Source organism: Cetorhinus maximus, chromosome 15 (assembly GCF_964194155.1).
Source record: "Cetorhinus maximus chromosome 15, sCetMax3.hap1.1, whole genome shotgun sequence".
Lineage (NCBI taxonomy): Eukaryota > Metazoa > Chordata > Chondrichthyes > Lamniformes > Cetorhinidae > Cetorhinus > Cetorhinus maximus.
Window position 1 is genome coordinate 80,531,956 of NC_135893.1, and position 27,071 is coordinate 80,559,026.

A 27,071-nucleotide genomic window follows, 5' to 3' on the forward strand; every position below is an offset into this window, starting at 1 on the left:
AACACACAGAGAAACACACAGTAACACAGAGAAACACACAAAACCACAGAGTAACACAGAGAATCACATATAACACACAGAATCACACAGTTACACATAGAACTATCTAACACCCCACAGATCACACAATAGCATAGAAAACCACACAGGAGAGAACCACACAGGGAAGGGTTTAAACTAGCTTGGCGGGGGGGTGGGAACATGAGAGGGACTTCAGATAGGGGAGAAGCAAAGCTGGTAATGGTAGGAAGAAAAGTAGTAAGCGGGATTGGAAGACAGCAGAAACAAAGGCCAGAAACAAAAAGGGTCAGAGTACGGAAAAATGTTAAAATGACAGAATTGAAAGCACCCTATCTGTTACAACACAGGACTTCCTGCATGCCAAACAGCAGAAGCAGCATGCGATTGACAGAGCTAAGCAATCCCACAACCAACAGATCAGATCTAAGCTCTGCAGTTCTGCCACATCCAGTCATGAACAGTGGTGGATAATTAAAAAGCTGACTGGAGGGGGAGGCTCCACAAATAACCCAATCCTCAATGATGGGGGGGTTGGGGGGTGGGGGGGGGGGGGGCGCAGTACAACAGTACAAAAGGCAAGGCTGAAGCATTTACAGCCATCTTCAGGCAGAAGCGCCAAGTGGATGATCCATCTTGGTCTCCTCCTGAGGTCCCCAGCATCACAAATGTCAGTCTTCAGCTAATTTGCTTCACTCCATATGATAGCAAGAAACGGCTGAAGGCACTGGATACTGAAAAGACTATGGGCCTTGACAACATTCTGGCAATAGTACTGAAAACTTGTGGTCCAGGACTAGCCGTGCCCCTAACCAAGCTGTTCTAGTAAAGCTACGACACTGGCATCTACCCGATAATATGGAAAATTGCCCAGGTATGACCTGCTCAGAAAAGCAGGGCAAATCCAACCCAGCCAACTACCACCCCAGCAGTCTACTCTCGATCATTAGCAAAGTGATGGAAAGTGTCGTCAACAGTGCTATCAAGTGGCACTTACTCAGCAATAACCTGCTCACTGACACTCAGTTTAGGTTCTGCCATGGGCACACAGCTCCTGACCTCATTACGACCTTGGTCCAAACATGGAAAAAAAGAGCTGAACTCAGGAGGTGAGGTGAGAGTGACTGCCCTTGACATCACGGCAACATTTGAATGAGTGTGGCATCAAGGAGCCCTAGAAAAATGGAAGTCAATGGGAATCAGGCAGCAAACTCTCCTCTGGTTGGAATCATACATAGCACAGAGGAAGATGGAGGTGGCTGTTGGAGGTCAATCACCTCAGCCCCAAGACATTACTGCAGGAGTTCCTCAGAGTAGTGTCCTATACCCAACTATCTTGCTTCATCAATGATCTTCTCTCCATCGAAAGGTCAAAAGCAGGGATGTTTACTAATGACAGCACAATGTTCAGCACCATTTGCGACTCCTCAGATACTGAAGCAGTCTGTGTTAATATGCAAGACCTGGACAATATTCAGGCTTGTGGCCATTAGTGGTAAGTAACTTTTGCACCACACAAGTGGGCAATGACCACCCCTAACAACAGAGAATCTAACCATCTCCCCTTAACATTTAATGACATTACTATCGCTGAATCCCCCACTAGCAACATGTTGGGGGTTACCATTGATCAGGAACTGAACTGGACCAGCTATATAAATACTGTGGCTCCGAGAGTAGGTCAGAGGCTAGGAATCCTGTAGGGAGTATCTCACTTCCTGACTCCACAAAGCTTGTCGGCCATCTACAAGACACAGGTCAGAGTTTGATGGAATATTCTCCATTTGTCTGGATGAGTGCAGCTCCAACAGCACTCCAGAGGCTTGACACCATCCAGGACAAAGCAGCCCACTTGACTGCACCCCATCCACCACCTTCAACATTTACTCCCTCCACCACTGACGCAAAGTGGCAGCAGTGTGTGCCAACTACAAGATGTACTGCAGCAATTCGCCAACGCTCCTTCGTCAGCACCTTCCAAACCCACAACCTCTGCCACCATGAAGGACAGGTCAGCAGACGCATGGGAACACCATCACCTGCAATTTCCCCTCCAAGTCACACATCATCCTGACTTGGAAATATATCACCATTCCTTCACTGTTGCTGGGTCAAAATCTAGAACTCCCTTCCTAACAGCACTGTGGGTGTTCCAACAAAACACGGGGCAGGATTTTGAGGTCAGCGGGCGGGTGCGGTCGGTAGGCCCGGGATCGGCCAGGGAACAGGCCGCAGACTGTGATCAGCCCCCAATTAACGGCCAACCAGCGTGAGATGCATACTGAAATGCTCAGCACTGCCGGGGTGGGTCGGGAGGAGGGCAGTCACTGACCTAAGCGTGGGCACGGATAAGCACTGAATGAAAAAGGCAGAGTGCTGCCTCAGAAAGCTGAAGACTTCAAAACAATTAAATGCAGTTTTTAAAATCAGGAAAAAAACGTGCAAGCATCACAATCAGTCACCTAAACATATATATGATAAAAATGCTATCCATAGATTTTTAAAATTTTTAAATTTAATAACGGAAACCTCATGCCACCCTTGGATGAGGTTTCATGAAAAATGCAATATCTGCCTGGCCGCTTCGCCCGTCCACTCACTGTAAAATTGGACAGACCACGAAAAATAGGAGACAATTGCAACTTTAATTATAGTAATTGGGCTTGTAATTGTTCATGGGCACACTTCCGACCTTTGTGTGCACCTGCCGACTAAAATATCACACGAGAACGGGATGGTGTTGGGACGCTTGCCCGATGTCACCTAGTGTGATTTCACACCTGATTGGGTCAGGCGCGCTCCCGCAAGCCGACCTAAAAACCCTGCCAATGGACTGCAGCACTTCAAGAAGGCAGCTCACCAAGACATTCTCAAGGGCAATTAAGGGTGGGCAAAAAATGCTGCCCTAGCCAGTGACGCCCGCATCCCATGAGCGAATAAAATAAATTTCCAACAAGGTAGATGAATTTAGGGCACAAATAGAAGTAAATGAGCATTATCTAATTAATTGCAGAGGTTTGGGTGCAGCGAGACCAAGGCTGGGAACTGAATATTCAAGGGTATTCAACATTTATGAAGGATAGGCAAAAAGGAAAAGGAGGTGGGGTAGCGCTGTTAATAAAGGATGAGATCAGTACATTAGTAAGAGAGGATCTTAGATTGGAAGATCAAGATGTAGAATCAGTTTGGGTGGAGCTCAGAAACAGCTAACATTGGTGGGAGTTGTTTATAGGCCACCAAACAGTAGTGGTAATGTAGGGCATCATATAAATCAGGAAATTAGAGGTGCATGTAACAAGTGTAATATAGTAATCATGGGGACTTCAATTTACATATAGACTGGGTAAATCTAATTAGCAATAATGCTGTGGAGGACAAATTCCTGGAATGTATAAGCAATAGTTTTTTGGAATAGTATGTTGAGGACCCAACTAGGGAATGGGCTATTTTAGATCTAGTATTGTATAATGAGAAAGGGCTGATCAATAATCTCATTGTAAAGGAGCCTTTAGGAAAGAGTGACCATAATATGATAAAATTTTACATTAGGTTTGAAAGAGATGTTTGAAAGAGTAGTTCCATCTGAAACTAGGGTCTCAAATCTAAACAAAGGAAAATACGAAGGTATGAGGTACAAGTTGGCTGTGGTAGATTGGGAAACTACATTAAAAGGTAAGATGATAGACAGGCAATGGCTCACATTTAAAGAATTAATACAGGATTACAACAAATATATATTCCTTTAAGAAACAAAATACAATAGGAAAAGCGATGCAACCATGGCTAACAAGAGAAGTTAAAGACTGCATTAGATCAAAAAAAGAGGTTTATAAAGTTGCCAGAAAAATAATAAGCCTAAGCATGGGGAGCTTTTTAGAATTCAGCAAAGGAAGACCACAAAACTGGTATAGAAAGAGAAAATAGAATATGAGAGTAGACTGGCGAGAAACATAAAAACTGATTGTAAAAGCTTCAATCGGTATGTAAAAAGGGAAAGATTAGCAGAGAAAAAGATGGGTCCACTATAGGCAGAGACAAGAGAATTTTTAATGGGGAATAAGGAAATGGCAGAGAAATTAAGCAAATACTTTGTGTCTGTCTTCACAGAGGAAGGTACAGAAATCGTCCCAAAAATACTAGAGAACCAAGGAATGAGTGAGCATGAGGAACTGACAGAAATTTGTATTAGTAAAAATGGAGAACTGCAGAAATTAATGGGACTGGAAGTTGATAAACCCCCTGGGCCTGATGATTTACATCCCATAGTGTTGAAAGAGCTGGCTGTAGAGATAATGGATGCATTGGTGGTCATCTTCCAAAATTCTACAGATTCTGGAATGGTTCCTGCAGATTGGAAGATGACAAATGTAACCCCACTATTTAAGAAAGGAGGGAAAAAGAAAACAGGGAATTACAGACCTATCAGACTGACATCAGTAGTAGGGAAAATGTTAGAGTCTATCATAAATGATGTGATAACTGGACACTTCAAGATTAATGGTAGGATTGAGCAGAGTCAACATGAATTTTTGAATGGGAAATCATGCTTGACAAACTTGTTGGAGTTTTTTGAGGATGGAATTGGCAGAATAGATAAAGGGGAACAAGTGAATGTGGTGTCTTTGGATTTTCAGAAGGCTTTCAATAAAGTCCCACACAAAAGGTTAGTAAGCAAAATTAAGAACACATGGATTGGGGGTACTATACTGAAATGGATTGAGAATTGGTTAACGGACGGAAAACAGATAGTAGGAATAAAAGTGTCATTTTCAGGTTGGCAGGCTGTGATTGGTGGGGTACTGCAAAGATCAGTGCTTGGGCCCCAGATATTCACAATCTATATCAATGATTTGGATGTGGGGATCAATTGTGATATTTTCAAGTTTGCTGATGACACTAAACTAGGTGGGAATGTACTTTGTGAGGAGGATGCAAAGAGGCTTCAAGGGGATTTAAACAGGCTAAATGAGTGGGCAAGAACATTGCAGATGGAACATAAAGTGGAAAAATGTGAAGTTATCCACTTTGGTAGGAAAAACAGAAATGCAGAGTATTTCTTAAATGGTGAGAGATTGGGAGGCGTTGATGTCCAAAGGGGCCTGGGTGTTGTTCATGAGTCACTGAAAGCTAACATGCAGGTGCAGCAAGCAATTAGGAAGGCAAATGGTATGCTGGCCTTTTTGCAAGAGGATTTTAGTACAGGAGTCAAGAAGTCTTGCTTCAATTGTATAGAGCCTTGGTGAGATTGCACCTGGAGTGCTGCGTGCCATTTTGGTCTCCTTAACTAAGGAAGAATATACTTGCCATAGAGGGAGTGTACAGAAGCTTCACCAGGCTAATCCCTGGGAAGGTAGGATTGTTTTATGAGGAGGGATTGAGGAGACTGGGGCTGTATTCTCTGGGGATTAGTAGGATGAGAGGTGACCTCATTCAAACATACAAAATTCTTGCATGGTTTGACGGGGTATGTGCAAGAAGGATGCTTCCCCTGGCTGGGGTTGGGGGGCATGGGGGGATTCTAGAATCAAGGGCACAGTCTCAGAATAAGGGTTGGCCTTTTAGGACTGAGAGGAGGAGAAATTTCTTCACTCATGGTGGTGAATCTTTGGAATTCACTACTGCAGAGGGCTGTGGAGGCACAATCATCAGTATGCTCAAGACAGAGATCGACAATTTTTTAGATATTAAAGTCATCAAGAGGTATGTGGGGGATAGTGCGAGAAAATGGCATTGAGGTAGAAGATCAGCCATGATCTAGTTGAATGGCGGAGCAGGCTCAAGGGGTCAAATGACTCCTATTTCTTATGTTCCAATGTTGAAACGCACAGAACCACACAGTAACACACAGAACCACACAGTAACACACAGAACCACACAGTAACACACAGAACCACACAGTAACATAAGGGGTAGAATTTTATGGTCCCCTGTCAGCGGGTTTGCAGGCAGGAGGCTGAAAAATTCCACAGATCACCTTTTCTCTTGCCCCTAACCTGTCTAAAATTTTACAGAGGGCGGGCAATACCTAGGGTGGCCACCCACCCTTACTACATTAAAGGCCCTTAAGTGGCCATTTCTTGGCCACTGAAGGACCGTGTCCTGCCTGGCTGCAATTTTTCAGCCAGTGGGAGGAGGTCAGAAACGTGGTAGGCCCAGCAGATCACCATGCTCGGGTCTTGGATGGGAAAGTGTGGGCGCCTCTATAACTAGCCTCTTTTCCAGATAGTTTGGAGCATCAATGCCCCTCCCACAAAAGGTCTGCCCCCTGCCCCAGACCTCTCCATAAAGACCCCACCTCCCAATCTTCATCTCCCCTCAAACCCCCAGGCCTCCCTTCCTGTCCCCGCCATGAGACTCCTCATCTACCCGTTCCTGTGGATTCCAGCACTTAGACTGAAATGACTGCTTGTAGTCCCAGCAGTGGCCACTGCTCCTGGTGGCACTGCTGAGACCACAGAGCTGCCAGTCAATCAGATAGGCCAGCAGCTCTCTGAGGCACAGCCTCCTGCTGAGTGACAGGCAGAAATCTCACTTCCAGCTAGTTAATGCTCTTCAGAGTGTTAAAGGACTGCAGGGCAGACAGTATTGGTGGAGTTGCATTCCCCAGCAGCTCTTCGGTGGTGGGGTGGAAACCCCGCCACCCATAATATTCTGCCATAGAACGACACGGTAACACATAGTAACAGAAGCACACAGTAACACACAGAACCACACAGTAACACACCGAACCACACAGTAACACACCGGGCCACACAGTCCCACAGAGAATATCATGAGACCTACAATCCTCTCTGTTAGATTCCCCTTCCTGCGCTCTATCAGTTGTTGTGCCTCAGAGGTTAAAGTTCACAGTGCCACCTTATCCTCCTTTAAAGGAAATCTCTTCACATGATTCTGCTGTAGGACTGCAACCATCTGCTTTTCACTCACCTGCAGGCTCCTCTGTGCTACTAGCCACCCATCGTGGGGACACAGTTGGGATTTCTGTGAAAACAAAAATTGAGAAATGCGTTTGATAGGCAATGTGGAGGAAATACACAGAAATCTCTTAAACTCCCTGTCAATCTTATTTCACAGCTTATTAATCATTCAACGCTAACCTCAATAACCAATTACATCCTTCCTTCCATGGCGTCTGAATCTTCGCTTGTGGTCAAACTGAGTTAGTGAGTGAGCGGTCAGAGGGATGAATAGAGTGAGGGATGGGGTGAGTTGAGTTCTTGGTAGAATAAAAACAGAAAGTGCTGGGAATACTTATCAGGTCAGGCAGCACCCGTGGAGAGAAAAACTGATTGATGGCCTTTCATCAAAACTGGAAAATGTTAGAGATGTGACAGGCTTTAAGCAGAGCCAGGGAAATGGGGGATGGAGGAAGAATGAAAGGGGAGGGTGGAAGGCAGGGGAGATGAAAAGACAAAAGGGATGATGGTGCAAAGCAAAAGAAGATGGTAATGGGACAAGTAAAAAACCAAAAGGTGGGTCTAGAGGAGATGCAAATGGAATAACAGATTCATAATCAACAGCTGCTGTTGAAAAAATGGAGGAAGAGGTTACAATTTGAAATTGTTAAACTCAATGTTGAGTCTGGAAGGCTGTAAAGTGCCCAGTTAAAGGATGAGGTGCTGTTCCTGGAGCTTGCATCGAGCTCCGTTGGAACATAGCAGGAGGCCGAAATGAGAAAGGTCAGAGTGGGAGTAAGGTGGAGACTTGGAATGGCAAGTGACAAGAAGCTCCAGGTCATGCTTGCGGACTGAACGGGGGTGTTCCACAAAGCAGTCACACGGTCTGTGCTTAGTCTCCTCAATGTAGAGGAAACCACGTCATGAGCAACGAATACACTATACCAAATTGAAAAAAGTACAAGTAAATCGCTGTTGACCTGGAAGGAGTGTTTGTGACCTTGGACTCTGAGAAGGGAGGGGATAAAAGGGCAGGTGTTGCATTTTCTGTGCGTGCATGAAAAGGTGAAATAGAAAAGGTAGGGGATATTGGGAGTGCCTGAGAATTGGACCAGGGTGTCGCGGAGGGACTGGTCCCTTCAGAATGCTGAAAGGGGAGGGGAGGAGAAAATATATTTTGTGGTGCATCACACTGGAGTTGGCAGAAATGGCAGAGGATGATCTGTTGAATGAGGAGGCTGGAAGATGAGAACAAGGGGAACCCTATCAAGATACTGGGAGTAAGGGGAACTGGTGAGAGCAGAAATGTAGGAAAAGGTACGGAACTTCCAGTTCTGAGGAGAGATCATCAACCTGAAACATTAACTCTGCTTCTATCTCCACAGATGCTGCCAGATCTACTGAGTATTTCTAACATTTTCTATTTTAATTTCAGACTTCAGGCATCTGCAGGATTTTGCTTTGTTTTACAGTTCCTGGTGGGGATGATGATAATGGCTTCAATTCTTTCTTATGTACAGGAGGAGAGACCCGTGATTATTGCTGAAAAAAGAGACATGTCTAAGCTTTTCATCTTGCACTCATCAGGACACTTCGCAAGAATACCAATATAAGGGGTAACAACAATTTATATTGTATGCAAAGAGAGTGCTGATTGTTTGGCAAGTGGACTCTGATTGGCAGTGGCGTTGCCATGGAGAATGCATCAGTGACAGTGACTGATATTTAACTTTCAGGCACTGCTTGAAATTTAAACCAGGCAGCTTGACCCTGATTAGTCAAGGCATTGCCCTGAGGGATGAGTCAGAGAATGGCTATCACTTATTTTGTTTAGCTGAAACAAGCGTAATGTATACATGTTCTTTCTGTCTGCAAAGAACAGGGCCCTGTGTATTAATATATATAGCTTCCAGTACACGTAAATGCGCCACACGGCAAGCCCGACTGGCAATCTTAAATCAATTGTCAGTGTAATTCTTAGCACACTGAGGATTATTTAGCAAATGTTGTCCAATCGCAGGACCACATCTAATGTTGAACACTGTGTTTTGAGTTTTGCAAGCACAGGCTGGTTGGGTGCGATCTATACCTTGCTCATTTCAAACAGCGGCTGTTTGATACGATCCGCCATTATTTGAGATGTGCTGCCTACGGACCTAGAATGGCATCCTCCCACCACCACTACCACACTGCTAGTTTCCTTGCTGCTGCCTGTCAGCCAGCCAGCCCAGACTGCTGCCAGCCAGCCCAGACTGCTGCCACCCATGCTGAGATGATGCAATCCAAAGCCAGGCCTTCAAGGACCAGGTCATCTTCCAAGGCCCTCTGCAGTCTCCCCCATTAAAAATCAGCAGCCGCCCGCCAGCTAATGCTGCAGCCATGGGGGTGCACTACTTAGAAACATTAGAACAGGTCAGGGGAGTGCAATGTTCGGGAGCCTTCGGACAGGCAAAGGTACATGGAAGACAGGCACAGAGGGAATGCACAGGTTGATTAGTTGATGTTTGTTTGCAATATGACATGGCTTGATTTATAAATTTGGTTTGGAATATTTACTTTGTGGTGGCTTTTATTTTAGCACTGTGGCTAAGTGGACAGCGTGATGGTCAGTAATGGGGGAAAGTAAGCTGTGAGGTTATTGCTAAATAGAGAATTGAGGTCACGTTTGCTGGTATCACAGTTGGATGAGCTGATCACAGGAATCCTAAAGCAAAAAGGGCTGTCTTGTTTTCCTTCTCCTTTCTTCTCCCCGCTCCTCCTTCTCTTTTCAGCTGGTCACCATATAGCTGGTGGCAAGGAGAGTGCCCTCATGTTGGTGAAGTTGAGCAGCATGCAACAGATCACAACAAATCTTGACATGTGCTCTGCCAAGGACTGCAGGGCTCCTCCAGAGCGGATCAATGGTGGGGGCATTGTTTAAGCAGTCCAAAGGTCTGCTTTATCACATTTCATGGCTTTTCTTGCATGTCCATGGATGCATGGTTATGCATTAGAGTTATGAGCTATGTGGTCAGCAGATAGTCCTTGTCATCCAGTAGCCACCCTCTGGTTTGTCATGTGGATCAATTTCAGATGGGACAGGGGACTGCTGCAGAATGAAGGCATCATGACTGTTGCCGGGATACCAGGCATTGAACCTCTGCATATGGTCACACAGCAGCTGGATATTGAGGGAGTGGAATCCCTATTGTTTGAGGTATGGCTCAGAGTTGACTTGTGGCACCTGCAATGCTACATGTGTGCAGTCAGGGGCACCCTGCACCATGGAGAAGCCTACAATCCTCACAATGTTGCGTGCTCACTCTGCCTGTTCTCTCGGGAGAATGAAATGCATTCAGGCCTCTTGAAATACAGAGCCTCAGTGAACTTCCTAATGGAACAGTGGATGGCATACTGGGAGGTGTTGTAACTATCATCTGCTCCAGCCTGGTGGGAGCCAGATACAAAGAAGTTCATGACCACGGTCATCTTCACAGGCATTGGCAATGCCATCCTCACACTGCTTTGAGGTTATGGCTGCCAAAGGTGGCAAATTTCAGTGAGAATGTTCTCAGTGACATGGAGACATTTGACAGTCTGTTCCATGCTGTGGTTCAGGCAGGACAATTGTTCCCTGAACACCAAGAATGGATATGGCCTCCTGCTGAGTCTTTCTCCATCTCAACCTCCTCCATCTTCCAGCAGATTGTTTTGCTCTGCATCACCTCTGCTCATTTGTTGTTTCATGCTGTAGTCCAAGGGGAATGCATACTACTGCACCCATATCTGGGAGCAAGTGGATTGTGCAGAATCCGTGAAGACAGCGAAAAGTCCTTCAGCACATGCCACACCGCTCTCTGTAAACTTTAGCAATTTTAAAGAACGCTGGAAACACCAAACACTTACATAATCATGACAAATCACAATGGAAATCAAGCAGGAGCTAACCTGAAAGTAGTTAATGGTCCCCTTAAAGAGCACTCGATGGTGGTCTTTCCTGCAATTGAACATTGTTCAGTTGTACAGCGTTAACAAAGAGTGTTAACTGGAGCACTGAGCTCCAAAATAGCAGCGTTTGCTTCAAATCAGCATTAAGGTTAGAATCTGCCTACTCTGCATACATCCAGCTAATGCTCCCCGTGCAAGTTAATGCCTTCACCAGATGTTGTCTGGCACAGCTACCACTAGAAGCATCCACATGCACGTCGACAACATTTTGGAACTAGAATGACACCCATAACACCAACAATAAGGTAGCTGAACTTTGCGTATGAGGGACTTGGCAAGTGTGTGAGAGAAAGACAGTGAGTGTATTACTCTCAATCATCATTAAAGAGATGGAAGGGGTCATCAAAAGTATTATCAAACAGTTTGGGTTCTGCCAGGGCCACTCAGCTCCTGAACTCATTAGAGCCTTGGTTCAATCATGGACAAAAGAGCTGAACTCCAGAGGCGAAGTGAGGGTGACTGATCCTTGACATCAAGGCAGCATTTGACTGAGTGTGGCATCAAGGAGCCCTAGCAAAAGTGGAGTCAATGGAAATCAGGGGGAAAACTCTCTGCTGGTTGGAGTCATAACTAGCAGTCAATTATCTCAGTTCCAGGACATCACTTCAGGAGTTCCTCAGGGTAATATCCTAAGCCCAACCGTCTTCAGCTGCTTCATCAATGACCTTCCTTCCATCATAAGGTCAGAAGTGGGGATGCTCGCTGATGATTGCACAATGTTCAGCACCATTCGTGACTCCTCAGATACTGAAGCAGTCTATGTCCAAATGCAGCAAGACCTGGACAACATCCAGGCTTGGTCTGGCAAGTGGCAAGTAACATTCGCGCCACACAAGTGCCAAGCAATGACCATCTCCAACAAGAGAGAATCTAACCATCACCCCTTGACATTCAATGGCACTAGCATCACTGAATCTTCCACTATCAACATCCTGGGGGTTACCATTGGCCAGAAACTGAACTGGACTAGCCATATAAATACTGTGACTACAAGAGCAGGTCAGAGGCTAGGAATCCTGTGGTAAGTAACTCACCTCCTGGCTCCCCAAAGCCTGCCCACCATCTACAAGGCACAAGTCAGGAGTGTGATGGAATACTGTCCACTTGCCTGGATGAGTGCAGCCCCAACAACACTCAAGAAGCTTGACACCATCCATGACAAAGCAGCCTGCTTGATTGCCATCCCATGTACCACCTTAAATATTCACTTCATTCACCACCGATACACAGTGGCAGAAGTGTGTACCATCTACAAGATGCACTGCAGGAACTCACCAAAGCTCCTTAGGCAGCACTTTCCAAACCCATGAGTGCTACCATCTAGAAGGACAAGGGCAGCAGATAGATGGGAACACCACCACCTGGAAGTACCCCTCCAAGCCACTCATCATCCTGACTTGGAAATATATCGCCATTCCTTTACTGTCGCTGGGTCAAAATCCTGGAACTCCCTTCCTAACAGCACTGTGGGTGCATCTACACCACATGGACTGCAGTGGTTCACCAACACCTTCTCAAGGGCAATTAGGGATGGGCAAGAAATGCTGGCCTAGCCAGCAATGCTCACATCCCATGAATGAATAAAAAAGACTGAAGAACATAAGAAATAGGAACAGAAGTAGCTATTTAAGAAATATAGTTCCTCAAGCCTGCTCCACCATTCAATAAAATCATGGCTGATCTTCAGCCTCAAAACCACTTTGCCTTCCGATCTCCATATCCCTTAATTCCCAACCCTGAATATGAGAAAGAGAAGAAAGACTTGCATTCATATAGTGCCTTTCACAACCACCAGACATCCTAAAGAGCCTTACAGTCAATCAGACGTAATGTTGGAATGTAGGAAATCCAGCAACTAATTTGAGCACAGCAAGCTCTCGCAAACAGCAAAATACAAATGACTAGCTAATCCATTTTTACAATGTCAATTGAGGGATAAAAATTGGCCAGGATACCGGGGAGAGCTCTCCTTCTCTTCTTCGAAATAGTGGCCATCGGATTTTTACATACACATGAAATTGCAGACACGGTCTCGGTTTAATGTCTCATCCAAAAAAACAGCACCCCTGACAGTGCAGCACTCCCTCAGTTCTGCACTGAAGCACCAGCCTTGATTTGCTTCAAGTCCTGCAGTGGGACTACAACTCAATCTTTTGACTTCTGAACGAAGCTACCCATACTCCCTACTGAACCAAGCTGGCACACTGAACGACTGAAAAACCACAGCCTTCTGGGGTAGAGATGCACAACCCTCTGAGTGAATTTTTCCTCATCTCAATCCTAAATGGCCAACCCCATATCCTGAGATTCAGCCCTGTGTTCTTGGGTGTCTCATGCCCTGGATTGCCATATGTGCAGGAAATGTCCGGAGGAGCTCAAACTCCGGGTTTCATAGCTTGAGTAACAGCTGGAGTCAGTACGGTGCATTGTAAGACGTGAGAGCTACATGGATAGGATGTTTCTGGATGAAGTCATCCCAGAGCTTAAGAGGATGCAAGCAGAGAGGAAATGGGTGACCACCAGGCTGCCAAGGAGGATCAGGCAGGTAGTGCAGTGGATCAACATGCCAGTGATCACTTTACAGACACGTTCCAGCAGCTGACGGAGGCTGCATCATCCAAGATCCTGGGCAGTGGGAGGACTGTCTAGGGAATAGAGGTTGTGCGCACTGAGGTGGTTCCAGATGGAGGCTGGAGAAGTGGGCACACAGTCAAAACAGGCAAAGGTTTGCAGGTGAGGAAATGATGGTCATGTAGGTGCCTCATTCCTGGGCAAGACAAATGAAGATGAGGCCCTGGGAAGTCTTTTCATGGCCCTAAAATCTTGGAGAGCTGCCATGGTATCTCTGTTTGGGATCAGGCCCATGCCGAACCCTACATTGATAATGGGCCTCTGGTCTCAGCCATACTAAGCCTGCTGAAAATAGAACCAAAGTTACGGCACAGAATACAGGGATACAGGGAGGTGCCATTGTGCACTGAGAGGGAGGAGGACTGCTAGCCAGCTGCCCTGGGGGGGGGCGTCCTATCAGGGCACTACCATTGTTACCAGGTGCTCCTCATCCCCTCTGCTGGTGACCCCAGAGCCTCCAATAGGCAAGGCCTCCTTTGGAGGGCATATTGCACTGTCATGCTTCATGATTGACAGTTGTTGCTGAATAAAGGCTACTGAAGGACGTCTCATTTGTGGAGGCAAGAATGTGGAGGTGTGTTAGAGTCAGTCTTTACTGGATGGTAATGTGCATGGCGTGATTTGTATTCTCAAGGCAATGTGACATGGCTGCACATGCAACATCTGTAAATGGCACACCAAGGAGATTGGCCAAGGTCACTGATGTGAGTGAGAAGTCTCGTGTTACTCATGCAATCATGGCCCTGTCAATCTGGGCAAGGAGCAGAAAGATGGCTCATGATGGCTTCATTGGCTTAAGTGCCAGTGCAAAGCTGGCATCCTACAGTTAGTCACCTCTTTTCTTCCCATGTGAGGGCAGTCCACTTCACTTGGTCTTCTAGGGAATAGAGAATGTGTTTACTGGGGTAGTTCTAGATGGAGGCTGGAGAGGTGGGTACACATTCAAAGCAGGCAAAGGTTTGCAGGTGAGGAAGTGATGGTCATGTTGGTGCCTCATGCCTCAGCAAGACAAATGAAAATGAGGCCCTGGCACATCTCTCCATGGCCCTGGAATCTTGAAAGAGTTGTCGTGGTATCTCTGTCCTCTTCGTAATATTCCTCTCCAACATAGTCATCTGAGGAGGTTTGCAGCTCCTCCATGTCCTCTATTGGCAATTCTTCTCCCCTTTACAACCCAATGCTGTGCAAGGAGCAGTAGAAGACAACAATCCTGGACACTGTGGTTCGTATTGTAATGCTCCAACGAGCGGACAAAGCATCAGAAGTGCATTTTCAGCAATCCTATGATCTGCTCTATGATTGCTCTTATTGAGCCATCTGCAACATTGTAGTGCTCCTCCATGAGGCCATGGGGATGACATACAGGGTCATGAGCTACGTTCTGAAGGGATAACCTTTGTCACCCAGGATCCAACCCTGCACTTGGGCAGGAGTTTCAAATAGCTGTGGCAGCTGAGAGTTCCGTCAAATGTATGACTCATGAGAGCTCCCTGGGAAATGAGCACGCACCTTTTCCGGTGGCCACAGACAACTTGAATGTTAAGGGAGTGAACACCCTATTGATTGACAAATGAGGCTGGCTGTTCTCAGGGAAATCTAATGGTCACGTGTGTGCAGCCGATTACACTCTGGACCTGTGGGACCACGCGATTGCCCCAAAGCCAACTGGTCCAGTGGCCCGGGCTATCAGCATCTTTTGGGAATTGAATGAATTTGTTAGTCCTTTTGAACAGGGCATTTGTCACCTCCCGTATGCAGCCTGCTAAATGCTACACATGCCTCTCCATGGAGTTCTGGGATGAGCCACTGGCATAGATGTTCAGGGTCACGGTCACTTAAGCATAAGACCTCTCTGACATCGCTTCTCAGTCATCTGGAGGTAGGTGGTGCATGTTCTGAACATGTGCTGACATGCCAATGCTCTTCGGCAATGTAATGGTTGGGTTTCTCCTGACCTCCCTCTCCATTGGCTGGTGCTGGATGATGGCCTTGTGCCCTAAGTTGTTGTGTGACCAAGGCCCTCCTCTGGTGAATCCTCTCTTCCGCAGCCCAAGGTCCCAAAAATATTGGGTGTGTGAGACCCATAGTGAATCCACAAAGTGAACTATGTGAAGAAGGCGGACAATGATATGAGCACTTCTGTTGACATGGCTTTCGTCCATAGAGCAGCTGCAGTTGACCAATGGGAATGCATGACCCTCCCATGGGCCACACCCAGAAGTCCTCCAAACCCATAGGGACCTCCTCGCAAAACAACCTGATTTCCTGTAAGCTCAAACTTTCTTAGCAGCCATTTCGATAGACACTAAAACTGTGACCCTGCAGCTGCAGCCCATCCAGGTCCAACCTCTCTCTGTCACCATCTAGCTTTCTCCCATCTCGCTTGACCCTCCCACCCTCTACTTTCCTGCCGTCATCCTGGAGCCTCCCTCCATCATCCTTGACCTGCCCTTAGTATCCTCAACCTTCCCTCAGGCACCATTGACCTGCCCTCCCTGCAGCTGGACCTGCCTTCAAGCTTGATATACCTTCTCTGATGGCTGTGCTACCATGTATGGTATAGCTGCCTCCCATGTACACACAGTACCAGACCACTGCAATGATGGACACCATCGTACAGACCAGAGCCTGGCTCACTTCAGCCAGCTCCTCGGCCCCTCTTTCCCTGCCTCCTCCTTGTCACTGCCAGGCTGTCCAGCTTCTCCTGCTCCCTTCCCCTACACTGCTGAGTTAGACTAAGACCAGACCTCACCTCAGATCTAAAGATTGAACAATCTCACCTCATGCATGACATCTTTAAGCTGTCGGAAAACAGGAGGCATGTGTTTCCTGAGCACTGCTGACTTACTCTTGAAGGTAGGACTTAATATGATGAAGTTTCCATTTAATGAGTATACATGATTTGGAAATACATGGTAAATAGGTTTTGGCCATCAGCTGGGCTGATGCCCACTCCTCGAGCCACCGACTGAATTCCTCACACTCGAGCTGACATCAAGAAACCTCCAAGATTTCGGCACCCTAATTACACCCACCGCCTGCCTCATTTCCCATTCTTATAGGTCCCATTAAATACTGCTCAGTGAGTGAGTCTGTGTATGTATATTTGAGCCACTGCAAATTCGCAGGCCAGTTGTTCAGTGTCTGGTACCTGAAGCAGGTGCCAGGCTCCTTGCAGATGTTAGTGAGGATCCTTACACCTATTTGAGGACCTGTCTATCTGGTAAACGGGTGTTGGCCCAGCATCACCATATTCCAATCACTGTTGCAGCGGGTTGGATTTTACTGTCAACACTAGTCTGGAATCAGGAGAAGCAGAGTATTACCCCTCAACCCTGCAATCCCCCGATCAGTAACTCTCCAAACTTCACAATACCCCGATCACTCCCCTACAAACTCCACAGTGGCCCAATAAACAACATCCCCCCTTCCCGCCATTGCCCCCTTTCCCCCACCTGGACTCAACCTTTGGGTGAGCAGCTGTGAACTATAGCCCATGCCAGACAGAATGTCCAATTAATAATAATGAGGCATAACGTGAACCTCTCAGTTTGGATGGAGTTGTGTTCACAAAGACACATCACCAAAAAAACAAGGGCTGATGAATTTCTGCCTCTGTAAGTGATTATTAATGAGTCTATGATAACAGAGGCTTAGGGGTAAACGGGGCTGTGGAAGGAAATAATGACAAGCGGGTGTTAGAGTCTGTAATAGCAAAGAGTGTACATGGGCTGTGGGAGGAGATTAAATGGGTGAGTAGAGCCAGTTATAGGGGAGAGCATACATAGGCTGTAGGAGGGGCAGCAATCCAGACTTTGCTCCAGCCTCTGGTACATGGTAAAAAGGTTAAGGATGTGTCACGCTAACACAGTGTGGATGGTGCTGCTTAATTAGTCCATCATACAGAGATTAATGTCCCTCTCACAGCAACCAATGAGTTAGCAAGTGTAAGTAATGCTTTGACATTTCAGCTTTGAATCTCAGCCAGTCAAGAAAGGAATATATCCAAGTTATTGTCGGAAAATTTTGACAAAATACAAAGTGCAGCTGGCGTGCAGACCTGAGCCAAGCCTGGAAGCTGTTAAGCAGCCTCAAGTATACAATATGAAATGTAATGAAAGTGCAAGGAATTTTGGGAATGTTGGAACATTTTGAAAAGGAATGCCGTGCTGCTTTGATTTTTTGATGACTTTGAATCACAGTCAAGGCTGGCCAACAGTAAAGGGATTTTGTCTGTTGGAATTAACTGGACTCTTTTGGGAAGCACACTGGAGTGAGTGACTGTCAGCAAGCTCTTTAGAACAAACATGAATAACAGAGGGGAAAATGTAAAAATGCAAAGACAGAGCCATTTTGTGAAAAGGCTGTTTGCAAACACACTCTGGAGTTGGATGCAAATTACCACTGAATTGTGTTAAGTTGCAGAATTGAAAAAAGGGTGTAATTCAATGTATGAGGGAGAAGAATAATTTGAAACAAAAATATTAGTTAGGTAGTCAATACAGATAATGCCTGAACCATTGAACAATTATGTGGCCTGAGTACCTCAGTACTTCAGGAACCAGGGTAAGGAGAGGGTAATCACATACAAGAGGGTAATCACACACAACAACATTCTTCATCAATGCTCCACTGTGGAGAATGGGACAAAACTGAGGTGCAGGCGAGTTCATTCCTCTCCACTGTCCCATCAAACACTCCCAGGGCAGGTACAGCACAGGTTATATATTAGAGTAAAGATCCCTCCTACTGTATCCCAACAAACACTCCAAGGTCAGGAGGAAAACAGATTAGGTACGGAGTAAAAATACCTCTAAGCATAGAATTATACTCTACTGAAAGATGACATGCAGTCTATTGTGACTATGCCAGCTTTCTGAAAGATCTATCTAATCAGTTCCACTTTCCTGCTCTTTGCCTATAGTACTGTAAGACTGCCCCTTCAAATAATCCTTGATCTGTAACATCACTGAGTGTTGGGGGAGGCTGAAGTTTCTGTGCATAAACTGATTCATAATTAACATATCCTGGCCTGCACTATGACAAAATGCTGGGAATAACAAAACAATTTACATTTACATAGCACCTTTAACATAATAAAACATCCCAAGAGCATTATAAAACAAAATCTGACACCGAGCCACATAAGGAGATTATGGCTTGGAACTTGTGGTCAGTGGCAAAACAGAGATATTCACCACTGACTGCGTGAACAACTACGACCCTGCCACTTTGGTCATCTGCAGCCAGAATTTGTTCTCCCAACTGCACCTTGGGGCCAACGATGTTTGGGCTGGAGAAGCCTAGTGTCATGGTGCAAAGCTGGCGAAGCCAAGCCCCCACTCCCTTTGAGGCCTGTCTTCAGCTCAATGACAGGTGTTTTTTCATGATTCTCAATTTTTGATTTGATTTACTTTTAATTACATTGCCCCCCTACCCCCCACCACTCCCCTCCCTGGCCCCCAGCATCCTTCCTGGCATGTCCGCTCCACTCACCCCTAGGTCCCCTGGCTTTGCTCCCTCCTCGTGGCTCCTCCCAACTCAACCATCTCCCCTGGCTCCTCCAAACCACCCTCTTGCCCCGAATCCTGGCAACTGCAGCTCTTCTCCAGTCTGGCCCTTCAGTCCTACCAGTGCCAGAAGCAGCACTTGGCGGAGGGGTTTTTCGATTATTTTTCCAGCAGAGCTGGGGCTGCTGAGGGGTTGGGGGCCTCAGTGCCAGGGGCACAGGGGTGGAATAGGGGGCGTCAGGGGTGCAGCGGGGGGAAGAAGTGTCGGGGTTTGCCAGAGGCGAGGGAGTGTTTCCAAAACTGTCTTGATTTAAAGAAATGTGTTCCTGAGCAGGGTCTCGGCCTATGAGGAACAGCCCTAAATAAATCAATATAAAAACTAGTGTAAGTACTGGGCAATCAAGGCCCGTTCCCACATGAGATGTTCCAGAGGAACCATCAGCATGGGCTCCTCTGGAGCCTATTCAGGCATACTGCAAGTGGGTTCCCCAGAAGTTACGGTTCTGTTGGAGCCCTCAATAGCAGCAAACTTCTCAGCATTGGGGGGGATTTGAAAACAAAGGTGAGAGCTTTCAAATCAAGATGTTGCTTAAATGGGAGCCAATGTAGGTCAGCAAGCACAGGGATGACAGGAAAACACTGGCAGTGGAGTTTAAGATGATCTCAAGCTTATGGAGGGTAGAGTGTGGGAGACCAGCCAGGAGCACATTGGAGTAGTCAGGTTTGGAGGTAATGAAGGCATGAATAAGGGTTTCAGCAGCAGATGAGCTGAGACAAGGGTGAAGTCAGCAATGTTGCTGAGATGGAAATAGGTTATCTTACTGATAGTGTGTATATGAATTCAGAAGCTCATCAGAATTACAGAAATAGTGGGATTGCATGAGGCAGTGACACCGGGGCCTGGAATGAACAAGTCTAAACTCCCTCCAGAAGCACACATATTATCTCTCATGATTTGTAAATAAAATCAAACCTCTCTCACGATCTCATGAGGAGGTTATGAAATCTTGGTTTTTTTCCCAAGCATTGCGAAACCAGAGTGATTTCTTATATCAACGTTTCTGCACATGTGCAGCACCATTACATAAAAAGTTGTTGACCCTACAACTGCTAAAAAGAGGAACACACCAAAATACAGAAAATAAATAATTCTCCCCCTTGAGCCCAGTTACCCCTCTCTCAGCTCCCTCTTTAGCGCCCAAGTGCTGCGGTTTCAAACCTTCACAATCTATAAAGCCCAACTTCATCCAATCGCTGAATCATACTTCTGTCTGAAAATTTTTCCTGCATCACGCTCTTCACTGTTTACAGGACACAAGACAAAATGTCAGTTATCTGACAATCGGTCATCTCCAGCTTTCAGTTCCTCCGTGTGTCTCACTCTCTCTGTGATCTACTTTTGCTATGACTGGATTTTATTGGGTGCCATATTCCCTGCGCCCCCGACTAAAAAGTCAGTCATCAGCCCACCCATCTGAAACCCAGCTGCCCCTCTCGCAATATTACTTTGGGAGTAATCTTAATTATTTCAGAGTGGGACCTTTGCCCTCATCTGGGAGAAAGTCCTGCATTAGAGAGCTACCAGCCAATCTGACTGGCCAGCAGACCTGTAGTCATTACAATGCCAGGTACGAACAATGGCTACTGATCAGACAACAGGCAGTCCCCAAGGAAGAAGAGGTGATGGAGCCCAGACTGACAGGCAAGTCCGGACTATCAGCAGGGCCTGGCTAGCATAGCAGGGGAGTGGAGTGGGGGGCGGGGGGCAGGTGCGTGGGCAGATTTGAGAGGCAGGGTTGAGGGTTAAACGGAGGGGTACGATCTTGGGCCTCCAATGTGCCACAGGGGACCCCCAAAGGAGGCAACCCCTCTGCCTTCCTGCCCGACAGCAACCCACGCATTGAAAGTTACTGGGCTACCCACCTTGCCTCTACCTTCCCCTGCCACATGTGAAATAGAGGACAGGATGGAATGAGGCCCTTCACTGGCCATTAACTGGCCACTTAAGAGCCTCAATAGGCTTCAGGACAGTTGCCTGATGCCTTCACGCCCACCATAATATGGGAAACAGGTCATGGGTGGGTGGGAAGGCAGAGAGAAGGCCACCTGCTTTATTTGATTAAGCCCCCACCTTCAAATAGGCTGGCAGGGGTTTGTAAAATCCAGCCCAATGTGTCCTGCTCTCTCCCACTCTTGCTCTGTGTGTATGCATCTGTGTGCCTCTCCCTCTCTCAGTCACTATCTCTCGCTTTCTATCTGTATGTGTACCTCTCTCTTTCTGCCTCTGTCTCTGTCTCTCTCTTTCTGCCTCTGTCTCTCTTTCTCTCTCTTTCTGTCTGTTTCTCTCCATCTCTCTCTGTCTCTGTGTGTTTCTCTCTGCCTCTCCTTCTGTTTCTGTCACTGATATTGCTATGGTTGGTGGTCCTCTACTTTGGTCTCTCTCCCCATATTGCCAGTCATCCTCACTGTTGCAATGAACAGGAGTATGGTAGACGACTGAGAGAAGCAAATAAGAAAAGACAAGCCTCCCAAGTGTATAAATTAATAGTAATGATACCCAATTTTAAGAAGTTCTTGTCAATCAAAATCGAATATCCACCAGAAACCTGCCTCATTCACTAGTTCCACAAATCAGAGATACGAGGCTGCTAAGACAGAATGGACAACTGATAAAAGGAAGGATTTTTAAATGTTTTTTCTGAAGCATTTTCAAATCTAATATATAGATTTTGTAAAGACCTCTGACCTGTTAGAGACTAGATAGCCATTGATAAGGTTCATAAACCAACTCTCTATCTATATTGGTTTATATTTGAAAAAACCGCAACATTCATTTTTTACAACAACTAGCTTGCTTTTTAAGAATTTGTCACTTTAGCTATGAGATGGTGGGGTTGAGATATCTACGGAAATCATTCCCTGTCACTTTCCTGACAACAGGGGTGGTATCAAGGATCACAGCGGCTGCTGAAGCTGTTTCTGGCAATTCAATCAGGGACTTCCCACAAGGGATTTCAATAAAAAACTAGCAATGCATCTGATTCAGGGACTAACCATGGTCAATATCACAGGGACTGAGAAGAGACAACATGGCACAGGCTGACTTTTGTACTAAGCTCTTTTTGGTTTTGTTTTATCTTTTTGCATTAAGGCTGGAGATACGTAATGTCGGAGCACAGTCACTGGTGGAGATCTGTTACTGTAGCACAGCAAGTGGGTGATGGGTTTCCTCAGGCTGTAATTCAGAAGGTTGCCTAGGTTGTCTGACAAGCCATCCTGAATGTGCAGCAACTGGTGCAGAACCAGCTCCAGGAGAGTAACAGCATCCCACATTATGGAGGATGTTTCAGCAGCAATACATAAGGTCACAGTTTTCCTGCTCTCTCATGATTGCAGTTATCAAATGACTATTGCAAAAACACATTGCAGGCAGGTGTCCTTATGAGCTGCTGCTGGAAAGTTAATGGAGCGTGAAGAGCAAACTGTTTCAAATACATTACCGCAGCACAGTGAATATACATTGGGACTCATTCCTGACATTATTTTACACAAGCAAGCAAGTTATGATAAAACTATATAAAACACTGCTTTGACCTCAACTCCCAGCACTGTGTCCAATTCCAGACACCTAGGAAAGATATGAAGGCATTAGAGAGGGTGAGGAAAAGATTATGAGAATGGTTCCAGGGATGAGGGACTTCAGCGAGGTGGACAGATTGGAGAAGCTGGGATAAAAACAAAAAGCTAAAAGCTACTGCGGATGCTGGAAATCCAAAACAAAAACAGAATTACCTGGAAAAACTCAGCAGGTCTGGCAGCATCGGTGGAGAAGAAAACAGTTGACGTTTCGAGTCCTCAGTTCTGCCGAAGGGTCGTGAGGACTCGAAACGTCAACTGTTTTCTTCTCCACCAATGCTGTCAGACCTGCTGAGTTTTTCCAGGTAATTCTGTTTTTGTTGTGGAGAAGCTGGGGTTGTCTCCTCAGAGGACAGCAGATTGAGAGAAGATTTGAGAGGTAACTCATAAAATAATGGAGAAAAATAGATTGAGAGTAAACTAGCAAGAATTATAAAATCAGACAGCGAGAGCTTTTACAAGTATATGAAAGGGAAGAGAGTAGCTAAAATAAACCTTGGTCTCTTAGTGGATGAGACTGAGGGAAAAATAAAGGGAAACAAAGAAATAGCAGAGGCGTTGAACAAATATTTTGTATCTATCTTCATGGTAGAAAATACTAAAAACATCCCAGTAATAGTAGAAAATCAAGGGCAAAGGGAGGTACGAACGTAAAACAATCACTATCACCACAGGAAAAGTATGAAGCAAACAAATGGGACCAAAGACTGACAAGTCCTCTGGACCTGATGGCCTGCATCCTAGGGACTTAAAAGAAGTGGCTGCTGAGATAGTGGATGCATTAGTTGCAATCTTCCAAAATTCCCTAGATTCTGTAAAGGCTCCAGTGGATTGGAAAACTGTAATGTAACAACACTCTTCAAAAATAGAGGCAGAAAGAAAGCAGGAAACAAGTGGACAGTTAGCCTAACACCTGACATTAGGGAAATGCTAGAATCCAATATTAAGGAAGAGGCATCAGTACATTTAGAAAATCTTATTGCAATCAAGCAGAGTCAACGTGGTTTTACGAAAGGGAAATCAGGTTTGACAAATTTATTAGAGTTCTTTGAGGATGCAACAAGCAGGGTGGATAGAGGGGATCAGTAAATGTAGTGAAGTTAGATTTCCAAAAGGCATTCAGTTAAGTGCCACATATAAGGTAATTGCACAAGATAAGCGCTCATGGTGCTGGGGATGATATATTAGTGTGGATAGTGGCTTGGCTAACTAACAAGAAACAGAGTCAAGGTAAATGGGTCATTTTCAGTTTGGCAAACTGAAACTAGTGGCATGCCACAGGGATCAGTACCAAGGCCTCAACTATTTATAATCATAAGATCATAAGAAACAGAAGCAGAAGCCCATCGAGCTTGCTCCACCATTCAATTAGATCATGGCTGATCTGATTGTAACCTTAACTCCGGAGGCAGGGGGTGCCATTTGATCAGTCGGGACCCCACCACCTTTCCAACTCCCCCCCGATCAAGGTATGGGCCAGAAAAGTGAAGGGAGTCCTTTGCTGAGCACAGATTGTTCAGCATCAGAGAAGGGAAGGCAGAGGGTATAGTGAATACACAGCGAGAGGTGGGACTAGAAGAAGGGCCTCCTTCTGTGCTGTAATGACTCTATGACTCTCTATGAGGTGAGGCTGACTGCCCTTGACATCAAGACAGCATTTGGCTAAGTGTAGCATCGAGAAGCCCTAGCAAAACTGTCAATGAGAATTAGGGGGTAAAATTCTTCATTTTTTGAGCCATACCTAGCACAAAGGAAGATGGTTGTGGTTGTTGGAGGCCAATCATCTCAGTCCCAGGACATTGCTGAAAGAGTTCCTTTGGATAGTGTCCTAGATCCAAATGCCTTCAACTGCTTCATCAAAGTCCTTCCCTCCAAAATAAGGTCAGAAGTGAAGGTGTTCACTGACGATTGCGCAGTATCAATACAATTCACAACTCCACAGATATTGAAGCAGTCTGTGTCCAAATGGAGCAAGAGCTGGACATCATTCAGGCTTGGGCTGTGGCAAGTAACATTTGTGAGACAGTGACCATCTCCAACAAAAGAGGATATAACCATCTCCCCTTGGCACGCAGCAGCATTACCATTGGTGAATTCCCCACTATCAACAACCTGGAGGTGTTACGTTGACCAGAAATTTACCTGGACCAGCCATATAAATACCGTAGCTACAAGAGCAGGTTGGAGCTAGGAATTCTGTGTCAAGGAACTCACCTGCTGATTCCCCAGTGCCTTTCCACCACCTACAAGACATGAGTTAGGAATGTGAAGGAATATTCTCCACTTGCCTGGACGAGTGCAGCTCCCACAAAATTCAGGCTCGATACCATCCAGGACAAAGCAGTCTGTTTGATCAACACTCCATCCATCTCCTTAAAGATTCACTCCCTCCCCCATCGACACACAGTGGCAGCAATATGTACCATATATAAGATGCACTGCAGCAACTCACCAAGGCTCCTTCAACAGCATGTTCAAAACCTGTGATCTCCAACACCTAGAAAGACAAGGTTAGAAGACGCTTGGGAACACCAGGGCCTGCAAGTTCCCCTCCAAGTCACTCACCATCCTGACTTGGAAATATATCGTCTTTCATTCACTGTTGCTGCATCAAAATCCTGGAACTTGCTCACTAACACCACTGTGGGTGTACCTACACCACATGGACTGCAGCGGTTCAAGGTGGCAGCTCACCATCACCTTCTCAAGTGCAATTAGGGATGGCAATAAATGTTGAACTTACTGGAAATGCCAACATTCCAAGAATGAATTAAAAAAAACACAATTGATAGCAGTAAAAGTATTATTCTGCATTGCTAAAAAACAATCTTTCCATATATATCTATTGGTAGTCCTGGAAGATCCCTTTTCCGTTAGCAGTAATTCTCATTAGTATATCTGACAAAAATGAAGCATTTTCTGTTGTCCTTTTTGCCTACATATTTGCTCTTCTATCTCCTTCTGATTGTATAAGGGTCTATAATATTCTCTCTTCAGTTTGATTGCCCTTTTTTTGTTTCTCAGCTCAATCTATATGGCCTCATTTGATGATCCTTCCAACATATCATCTCCTCGCAGCTCTGATTGTTTCTTTAATGAATATTGTGCCCCCTTATTTTATCCTTCTTACTCCATCTGAAAATCCTGTAGCCAGGAATGTTTAGTTGCCATTCCTGTCCTTCTTTAAGCCATGCTTCAGTAACAGCTATGATATCATACTTTCAAGCATCTATCTGTGGCCTCAGCTCAATTGGCCTTATTCACTAGACTCCTTACATTTAAGTATATACCATTGATCATTAAACTCATTTGTTATCTATTTTCTGGCGTTTGATTTCTCTGTCTTCAACACTTGTTTATGAATTTTCTGCCTTCCATTTCCAGCTTTCCTTCTGTCCCTTATGAATCAACGCTCATGTTCCCATCTCCCTGGTAAGCTAGCTTAAACCACTAACCCCCAACACCACTAGCAAACCTCCCCATCAGGACATTGGTCCTGATTCTATTACAATGCAACCCTTTCAGCTTGTACAGGTCCCACCTCCCCCAGAACTCACCCCAATGTCTCAGGAATCTCAAGCCCCCCCTCCTGCACCATCTCACTAGCTGCACATTCATTTGCTCAATCCTCCTATTCCCATACTCACTAGCGGGTGGTACTGGGGGTAATCAGAAATTACTACCTTTAAGGTGCTGCTTGCTTGGCTCCTTCCAAGCTCCCTAAAATCTGCCTGTAGGACGTCACCCCACATTCTACCTATGTTGTTGATACCAATATGGACCAGGGCCTCTGGCTGTTCACCCGGACCCCACCACCCACTCCCCCCCCCACTTCTCCCCACCCCCTCAGTATGTTCTGCATCGATATGGTTGGCCGAGTTCAGCTTCTGGTCAACGGTGATCCCCAAGCTGTTGATGGTGGGGTCTCAGTTATGGCGTTGCTATTAATGGTCAAAGGGAGATGATTGGGCTTTCTTTTGTTCATGCTGATCATTATCTTATATGTGGTGAGTGTTAGCTGATAATTGACAACCCAAGCCTGGACAATATCAAGATCTTATAATCGATTGTAATGGATGCTTCATTACTGGAAGAATTGCGAGTAGAACTGAACACAGTGTAATTGATAGTGAACAGTCCGACTCCTAACATCCTGATGGAGGGCAGGTCATGGGTGAAGCAGCTGAAAATGGCTGGAGCAAAGATCCTTCCTTGGGGAATTCCTAGAGCGATGTCCTGGGATTTAAATATTTGTCCTCCAATAGCCACAACCATTTTCCTTTGCGACAGGTATAACTCCAAACAATGAAGAGTTTCCCTTTAACACTACCCCACCTTCCACAACCCCTCCCCAGCCTCCAATGCTGTCATCCACCATTGCCTTCCGTAA

The 27,071-nt window shown here is 45.8% G+C and overlaps 1 protein-coding gene across 1 annotated transcript in view; it reads right to left on the minus strand.

Moving 5' to 3' along the window:
* The window catches only part of LOC144690862 (netrin-3-like), a 228,483-nt gene that overhangs the window by 54,099 nt on the left and 147,313 nt on the right, over window positions 1-27,071 (minus strand). Inside the window, exon 5 of the mRNA XM_078558711.1 lies at window positions 6,949-7,002. Coding sequence (XP_078414837.1) covers window positions 6,949-7,002 — 54 coding nt within the window. The remainder of the gene's footprint in view (window positions 1-6,948; window positions 7,003-27,071) is intronic.